Source organism: Babylonia areolata, chromosome 27, assembly GCF_041734735.1.
Source record: "Babylonia areolata isolate BAREFJ2019XMU chromosome 27, ASM4173473v1, whole genome shotgun sequence".
In the NCBI taxonomy this organism is placed as follows: domain Eukaryota; kingdom Metazoa; phylum Mollusca; class Gastropoda; order Neogastropoda; family Buccinidae; genus Babylonia; species Babylonia areolata.
The window spans coordinates 16714881-16724926 of NC_134902.1; the positions used below are offsets into that span (position 1 = coordinate 16714881).

Consider the following 10046-nt stretch of genomic DNA (forward strand, 5'->3'; position numbering starts at 1 on the left):
GGTTACAATAAAAACTGCCGCAACAGCAACAGCTAGAAATTAACAACAGCAGCAGCAACAACAACAATAATAGTAAGAATAATGATAATAATAATTGATGATGATGATGATGATGCTGATGATTTGAACTTTTTTTTTTTTTTTTTTTTTTGGTTTTGTTACTTTATTTTATTTATTTATTATCTAATTTGATTTTTTTTCTCAAGGCCTGACTAAGCGCGTTTGGTTACGCTGCTGGTCAGGCATCTGCTTGGCAGATGTGGTGTAGCGTATATGGATTTGTCCGAACGCAGTGAGCTACTGATACTGATACTAATGGGAACGTAAAGTGATGAGTCCAAAGTCGGATCCGGTCATTCAAAACCCAACCGTTGCTCCATTTGCAGATTTTTGTAAATGGGAATGTCAACAGAACGCTGTCGACGTTACTGCTCGAACTCGAAATTTTCCTGTCGCAAGTGTCAGATTTGCGTTGGACTTGCAGCGCGCTCATCTGCACGATTCTAGCTAGATTTAATCAAAACTGCAAAGTCTGATAATGGCTGTGGGGATTGTGCACATGATTCTTACGCTTTGCATGACATTTTTGTTGGGAAGTTGCATTACACAGTTCGTTATTTTCATTTCAAACCAAGGACTTCTTGGTGCTCACGGTCTTCGTTACCCATCGCTTCGGGTCAAACGTTTGGCAGACTGGGAAGGTAAGCCTAAGTTATCAGTATTTTAAAGTATTCAATGCATTAATTATCTTATGTATCAGTTGAGGGATTTAACCTGCATATAACCCGGCATTGTGGAACAGAATGCAGTGACAAACTCATTCCTTACATACGTACGTACGTGTGTGTGTGTGTGAGAGATTCACTCAGTAGACATTTTAAAATAATTTGATCCCCTCACGTACTCACAGTCACAGTCACACAGGTCACAGTGTTTCACTCCCAGTACCTTGACTGGTTTGATGTAATCTGTATATATTACTTTACTGCTTATGAAATATCGTAACAACTTTTTATTTATTCAGTTACACAAACAAAATCCAGCACAATATATTAAAGGGTAATTTTCTATTTTTGTTTCATAAAATCTGGGACCTATTTCATTTTATGGCAGTTTTCATGCATGGGTGAAGCCATATTTATATTACATCTATATTTATAACAATTTCATTGGCTTTCAACAGTTTTGAGGGTTATTGTACCCAAATTTTGATATAGATTCAGTTGATAAACTAATATGCCAGGCCAAAACAAAATATTCAGCAATGACACACATATTCAGTTTGCATTGGTCATTGGTTTCTTTCTATCCTATTGTTTGAATAGGTCCCAGAATTTAGTCTAGAATACTGAAACAGGTAATTATCAGATAATAGCATTTTATTTTCACATTAGGTGTCAGGGTTACTAGGGTAACGGTGAATCCATTTTATATAGTCATAGTGCATGATATTGCTTAATTAGTTAATGTGACTCTGTTGAGTCAATGCAAAACATGTGCATTCTCCATACGTACAAACATGCACTGACATCACACACTCATAAACACACACACACACACACTGAACCAAAATTAATGTAGCTAAAACTAGTAAAAGATTGCTTGAAAACTAAATTAACATGCCTTGACATTAAAAGTTTACTCATAGTTTTGTGTCAATAATGATTGTAAGTTATTTTGGATGACAAGCCAATACTGAATCAGTGAATGAACAAGAACAATTTGGATCACATTTAAACTTTCTTTGTACTTTAAGTTGCATGATGTAGACTGTTGCAAACAGACTGCCACCTTCACCACTCATTTTTGGATTGAACTACTTATAAAGAAAATTCAATGTGTTGTTTTCCAGATTACGAACGAGAGTATGTGCTTGCCAGAATTTTGAAGGATTTGATGCTGGTGGCACTGTTTGTGCTTCAACACAGTCTGATGGCATGTGAATGGTGGAAAAAATTACTGCTTCGTTTTAACATCTATGTCAGTGAGCGGTTGCTGTATGTGATGGCATCCTGCTTTGTTCTCAGCGTAAGTGAATTATGTTGTTATTTAGATTTATTTATTTTTGATCATGTACTTTTATGAATAAAATGATGAAAAGTGAATTATGTTGTTATTTAGATTTGTTTGTTTGATCATGTGCTTTTATGAATAAAATGATGAATTATGAATTTATTAAATGAAGAAAGAAAGAAAAAAAATTGAAAAAGAGAATGACAATCCGTTGTTACAGAAAAGATATAAAAATAACCAAAAAACAAAAACAAAAACCAAACAAACAAAAAACAACAAAACTCAAGGCCATTACTCAAAACGCTTTTGGACAAGTCTAGAAAAACTATTAAAAATAAACTGTACAGTGTGGGAAAATTTGAAGTTCAATGAATGTATTATACTGTTTGGTTTCCATGCTGATATGAAGACAGACTCAGTGCTTGATTTATTAATCCTCCTGGGGAAGATGTATATATATATAAATGTAAGCTAGATAAATGCCTTCCAAATATTCACGCTTTTGAACATTACATTGTTTCAAGATACAAAATTGAAGAATATAACGCTAAGATTGCATGTGAAACACACAGCTTCAAAATAAAATGGTTGCCATACTTACCTTTAATTAGAAATAAAATAAAAAAACAATATTTCAAACCATGTATGGAAACATAACACAACTAAGTTAAATGTTGAAAAAATGGTGCAAGTTGATATGTAGGGATATGGATATCTATTACTTTTTTTTTTCTTTTTTTTTTTTTTTGAAGACTTATTCAAACATTCTCAGTTGTTTTTACTTAGAATGTTATATGTGTATATCAATTATATGTGGTTTACAAAAAAAAAAAAAAAAAAAAAATTAATGTTGTTTGTTTTTGTTTTATTTTCCTATTGTTACTATGTTTTTTGTCAGATTTGTCTTTTCTCTTTTCCCAATATATGTATTTATTCATTTATATCTTCATGTCAATTGTCCATGTGTTATAAAAATGGGAAAATAAAAAAAAGCTTTAAAAAAAACAACAACAAAAAAACAAGAACAAAAAAACAAACAAACAAAAAAACAACAACAACCCCCCCAAAACACCACTTTCACAAGACCACACGTGCATGGACTGATGCAGACAAAGGTGGGCAGCTGTTATAAATAATCACAGATATAGAAAACACAGAGAAAAGAAAACTGCTTTGAATTAAATTCACTGATGAAAGTTAAAGAAACTTAGCAGAAATGTTCAGTGGTACAATTGTTTGAATACCCATTTGAGACTTTCTAGTGGACTGCTTTGAATTAAATTCACTGATGAAAGTTAAAGTCTTAGATCATAATATTTATATATATGCAGCCTGCTTGATTTGTACCATCTTGAATTTTATTTCTCTGGCATTTTATGAAAAAAAAGGGGGGGAGGGGAGTTAGGTGGATGCACTAAAAACTGACTGGCCACCTTGTGATAAGCACAGAGTGAGTGTGCCTGAGCTTCACAGAAAAGATACATGGAATGCTGTTTCTTAGTTATAGATCTCCGTTGTGGGTGTTTGTGTGTGTGTGTTGTGCAGATGATGATCAACAGGTGGGTGAGCACGCCGGACGTGTTGCTGTGGGGCATCGACACAGACGAGCGCCCGCTGCTGTGGTTGTTCTTCTTCCTGCTGCATGCTGCTGGATGGGCCATCATCTTCCTGGAGATCAGAATGATGGACCCTCTGGAACTCATCGGGATCAAGCAGGTGGCGTCAAGTCTCTTCTTATGCATTTAAAAAAAAATTTTTTTAATGTATATTTATATATTAAATGACTTTTTTTTTTCTTCTTCATAATAAAATGGACATACAGAAAAGAAGAAACACACACACACACACACACACACACACACACACAAAGTAAAAATAGCAAAATAAAGTAAATTTTCTCTCAGCGCAAGTTTAAGAAAAAGTTAGAGAGTACTTTAAAATGGTTTGTAAGCAAATGTTGTTGATCTGTTCTTATTACTGAAATCACAATCCACATGTAAGATGTGCAATGCTAACAGCGCACATGTGCAATGCTAACAACATGCATAGCACATACTTCTTTGTTGAAATGTGTTGCTTACAATTGATAACAAACATGTACCCAAATGGAAGCAAATGGAGTCTGGAGTTTTCTATGAACAGATTTTTGTAATAATGCCAGTTTGCAGAGAATTATGTTAAATCTGATATTCAGCAGTGCTTTTTGCTGTTCTAAAAATATATATGGGTTAATAGTGTTATAAATGTATGTAATCACATCAGGCTGATTATGAAACTGCGAGAGTAAGCCAGATTTTTTTTTTTTTTTTTTTTTTTTTTTTTTATTTACTGATGATTTATTGTCAAAAGCATTTACAGCCATTTTGACAAGGGGGTGGGGGGGGATTACAAAAATAATATGTAAATATTATGAAGCACGATACACCACAACAACACAATAAAAAGGAAAGAAAAAAAAAACATCAACAACAAAAATCATCATGCCCATCCATTGCCAAAAAACATTTGTTTATATTCATTAATGTATCTATTTATTCATTAGCATATTTAATGAATACATCTGTATGTATATGTGCACATCCCACTTGCTTTTTAGGCTGTCTGTATATTTTCCAGTGCTTTTTGTCTACAATTAAGTGCTACAGTAAGAAACTTGGATATAAAGCTGTTATCGTTAATTCATTCTCGCTTTTGAGCACGTGTTGCATGAGAGTAAGCCAGATTGTCTGAGGCTAGGCTGTGTTCACTGTCTTGGGTTTGGGGGACATGTACTCAGTGATTTTGCCCCCAGGTGAATATGAAAATTTATCATATAAGTGTGTGTGTATGTGTTTGTGTGTGTGTGACTGGGTTTGTGGTGAGTCTGTATGTCATGTGTGTGTGTGTGCGTACTTGCATGTGTGTATATGATGAAAAAAAGTTTATACAGTAAACACTCGACAAAATTTAGGTGGATTAAGTTATTGTATTGTATTGAAATCTATTGTATTTCCCTTTTCTCACAGCAGATTACTGTGTGTGAACTAGGCTCAGGGAGAGTGTTTCACAACAATAAGAGCACCACCATTTTTTCTGCCTACGAGTGTATTTGTTTTCCTTATCAAAGCGGATTTCCTACAGGATTTTGCCAGGGACAACACTTTTGTTGCTGTTTTTACATGTGCTTATTGCATACTGCACACAAGACCTCTGTTTAATATCTTATCCAAATGACTAGCATCCAGACCACCACTCATGGTCTGATGGAGGGGATAAGGGAGGGGGGGGGGGGAATACTGGCGAGTGTAGGAATCAAGTGTGTGTGTATCTGTGTGTGTGTGTGTGTATCTCTGTGTGTGTGTGTGTGACTTTAATTCAGTTTGTACCCCTGTGTTGATGAATGCAGAAAGGGCACTGACACACATCCTCCGAGTCAGATTCAACGAGTCTTATCTTTTTCTGTGTCACACATGCGCTACGCATGCCTTTATCAGGCGTGCACACACGCATGCGCACACACACACACACACACACACTAGCGCCCTGATCCAGTGCAGTTTACAACATAACAAGCGATTATAGCTTTGTGTAAGCATCAGTGCTGGTTTTGTGTGCAAAATCTAAGGTTGGTTGTTTGCAGTGTTAGTCTGCTCGCCACATGACATAAGTTTGAAGTGCAGTTACCACTTTTATGTATACTTATGAATGGTGTAATTGATTTTTTTTTAACAAAAGTAATGCAGTCATGAGAGGAAGATGTCCAAATACAGGAAAACAGTGATGACTGTTCACCGAAGTGCATACCCCAGGTCAGCAACAATCATGGGTTTATTAAGAGGTGGCTTTTTTTCAGCTCTCTTTTTTTATATATTTTTTATAGTGCATGGTTATTAAATTAAGTGGCCTTTCTTTTGTTTGTTGGCAGAGTTAAGCAGAAGTGGGTTTTTTTTGTTGTGCTTGTCTTCAAGATATACAACTACCACACTGGCAAGTCGGCCCCTACAAGCTACATGGCCAAAGGGCTGCGCCTCTTCTACCAGCACTTGCGCCACGGGGGGACGGTGTGCCTGTGGTTGATGCTGTGGGTCCACCCGGTCATGACCCTCGACCGCTTGCTGCTGGCGCTGGTCTTCACCTTCTACCTGCCCGTAGCCCAGCAGGTCACACTGTCAGATCACAAGTTCGCCTGCACCTACTTCGGCAGGACCATGGTCACCACGACCACCACCTCAACGAAACACAGGGCTTTCAGGAATTGAAAAAAAAAAAAAAAAAAAAAAAAGAAAAAAAGAAAAAAAGAAAGGGGTGATTGTGCAGTGGCAAGTCATTGCGTGGCTCTCTTGCGTTATCAACACGCTAAACCATAATCATGGTTGTTGGGCATTTGTGTAGTTTTCTCATGTTATTGGCAGCAAAGCTTAAAACCCTATCGGGTGAAATTCTCTTACTCATCTTTTTAGGGGTATTGGCACTGATCAGAACTGTCCACAGTGATAATTGTGGTCACATGTCTGTGGTGATGACCAGCATCTATACAAATGCAGCCTTCCACTGACTGGAGAATCAGCAGTGAAAAAAATGTATGCACGCTTTGCCTGAATGTATTTTCATGTATTCTTGGAACTGGCTGACTTTTGCTTGCTGTTACTTTGATTCTGTTTTTACTTTTGAATTTTGTCTATAGCTAACCTCTTTGCGGTGAGTAGTTAAAAAAACAAAATCAAAGAAGGGTGTGGGGCGCAGGTGTTGAGGGGGTGATATCCTTTATTATTGAAGTTCATTCTATTATTCGTTTCTTTGATTAATGTTACTATTATGTAACTAACATTTAAATCTTTAGTTTGATTTTATTTTGGCCCATTTTTTTTCTAATACTGTAATAGCTGTCCGCCTATACCTGGCTTTTCAATATTAATTTTGTCACTAATTTCAGTGCATCTGCTTCTGATGGAATCCCACCCATGCTTTACAACCTGCTGAAAGCAAAACATAAATGTGCTAATGGTGTCCATATCATCATGCAGTCTCTCCACATTATCAGTTTCATTCAGGCTTGGAATATATACCCAGCATGCACACTCAGTCTCTTGCAAAGGGAATTACAGTGAACTCTGAATTTGAGCATGCTGGTTTAATGTTATTGAAACAATATTCTGTGCTGTTTGATGCAATTTGTTAAGTGTTAAATTTGTGATACAGTCTGTCAAGTTAATTTTGCACTAGGGTGGAAGAATGAATGTTTTGGCAGACAGCCTTTGGAGGTGAAAATTTAAGCACTGTAAAGTTTGCGTTGGCAGCATCATATGTGGATTTGTTAGAAAATAGTGCACTGTTGTGTGTTCTGGGCACATCATCAGCATTGTGAAGTTCTTCAGGCAGGGTTTTTAAGTGTTTTACAAACACAGGCTTGTCAGTCATGATTAATTGAAATTTTGATCTGTAGATGGTGAAGCTTTGATACAATACCTTTACGTTTGTGTGGATGAAAATGTTTTGTTAAAATATTGGAATGGTAGGATTATAATACAAACTCCTCATAGTGGTAGCACTAAGCAATTGTTTTTGTATATGGTTCTTGTTTTTAAAAATAATAAGTTAGTGTGTTTGTGATGGTGGTATGATGTTGATATGGACTGGACGCAGACATTTGTTGCGGCTGCAACATACCATCACTTTGAACATTTCATTGTGCCATTCAGTCTTTGAATCTCACATCAAAGGCAGCAAAATTTCTTTTTATTGTCTGTTTACTGAAAATATACATACACATTAAATTGGTGCTGACCTGTTCAATCTTTTTTTCTGTGCTTGTTAACCAACAGCTGATTTTACACGCTTGTGAAAGGAAAAATAAAGGTACAAGAGCAAATCATAATCTCGCAATGGTTGAGTTCAGCTGAATGTATGTTAACTGGCTCAGAAGCTTGCATCAGTTTATGTGTAATCTCCATGCTGGTATTTACTTTCAGTGTGAATAGCCTTAACAGTCCCTTTGGACTAGCATCTGAACAAAGCAAATGTATTTTCCAGTCACAGTATATGTCAGTATGGTTGTGTGTGTGTGTCAGTTTATGATACTTTTTGCATTTTCTCTTGTTCTACATCTCGGAGAGATGATAGAGACCTTTCGGGTTGTTCATTGGAGGGTCAGTTTGAGAGTTCATGAAGATCTCTTTATTAGCATCATTGGCTTAACAACAGGAAACTTAACATTCAAGGAGTGGAGTGCTTGTCTGAAATGTTTTTGAAATTTTGTCATCAAGAATGAAAATCCTGAGGAGTTATTTCAGTGTTGCCTTGTCCTAATTATTTGGCCAAACCTTTTTTTTCTCTTATTTTAACCACTACAGTAGCTTTTCATTTTCAAAATTTGGTTTCAGCTGGTTCAAAAAGACAAGTGGTTTTGATAGCTGGTAAAGAATTACTGGGCCAGATTATGTAGAATCTTTGCCTTGCCTTTCCTGGAAGCAGTCATATTCAGTTCCAATACAGAACCATATACAAAAACAAGATAAGTTCAATATCCAGATACATTTATGAGAAGATTACAAGAAGTACTGGCTGTACAGCTCTGGCCATAATATGTAAGTTATGTTTTTCTGACTGGTTTTACAAGGTGCAGACGGACCATATAATCCTTGTTGGGAGTTGACATAGTGACGTACATATTTTGATTATATTTCCTTGTCTAGCATATGGAACATAACTATAAGTTCATTGTGTAAGTCACATGACTTGATGATGCAACATGCCTATATAATTTAATAACTGCTGGGTGATGGATCTATTCCACAGTATCCAGACATGTAAAGGTTGCTCATAACTCCAATGAACAAAATGTTTGTTGGCTTGCATAGTTTCACACATTTAAAGAAGTATATTTGTACAGAGACTTGGCCCCAATTGTCTGAAAAGACACTCTGTGAATGCATTAAAGAAACCTTCCAGTTGCACATTGCAGACTGAGATGGAAGACTTTTGATTTATTTATTTTTTTCAATGGTGGACGAGCCTTGGTCTCTAGTGGTCACATCATGCCCAAGCACCCTGTATGAATCAAGTCACTCAATATGAAAGCGTTTGGCATTGTTGCTCATAGTCCAGCCAACTATACGACCACATCATGACTCGGAATCCATTCAGAGGAAAAGAAAAAATCTCTGAACTCTGTGATGACAAGCGCTCAGGGGGAGCAACCTGTAATTTATTGGATTTTATAGGACAATTTAGAGTACAATACAAAGACCAATGAACTGTCAGCAAGTTTTCTTGTAAAATAACAGGCTTAACAGATTTTTCCTGAGAAAAAAACAACAAAAAACCCAACCCCTTGAAGTAAAAAAGACCCCCTGCTTCCCTCAAACAAAAACAACACAAACCAACCTCAGTTGAAATACTGTGAAAGGGTTTACCTTAGTTCTCTGGTTTACTTGTGCACGCAAGATTTGGATGTCTGCGTATTGGTAATGCGTAAGAATAAGTATGTCTGCGAATGTATACTTTGTGTGTGTGTGTAATGCATGCTTTATGAAAGCAGCGTATTTTATCAAGCCATTAGTTTGAGCAAATGACACACAAGATTAATTTTGAAAGAGAAACAAAATTCACCACACATACAAAATATAAAACCAAGACTGTATATTTGGAGGTACCGATTCATTATTTAATCTCCAAACAACCAAAATGGTCAACGATGTTCTTGCCGCTTGATGGGTCAGTGGGACTCGAGGGTAGTGTTGACCTGGCTGTAGCAACTGATGGTGGTGGATGATCAGAGACTAAAAGGAAAATCACCAGCAACCTCCTTTTTTTGCCCCGCGTTGCAGGGTTTACATCTTCAGCTTGGTTCTGCGCCAGTGACGCCTCTTGGCATTATAGCTGAAACAAATATGCAACATGTAAATAATGGGAAAACACAAAAGCTATGTGTGTATATATATATTTCATTGTTGCCTTTGGTTTTATTTTATTTGCAAACACATCATTATTTTTCATCAGAGATCCTGTTCTGGAGCTTGAGCTGTGAGAAGATACAGGAGTAGGAATCATTCATA

At 36.4% G+C, this 10046-nt stretch overlaps 1 protein-coding gene across 1 annotated transcript; it reads left to right on the forward strand.

Annotated features, from left to right (window-relative positions):
- The first annotated feature begins 391 nt into the window (after positions 1–391).
- On the forward strand, positions 392–9782 carry LOC143301118 (nurim homolog). Its single transcript, XM_076615168.1, has 4 exons — positions 392–701; positions 1853–2028; positions 3559–3729; positions 5961–9782. Exons 1-4 carry the CDS (start codon positions 539–541, stop codon positions 6249–6251), a joined length of 801 nt encoding a protein of 266 aa, XP_076471283.1. The 5' UTR covers positions 392–538; the 3' UTR covers positions 6252–9782.
- Positions 9783–10046: the final 264 nt, after the last annotated feature.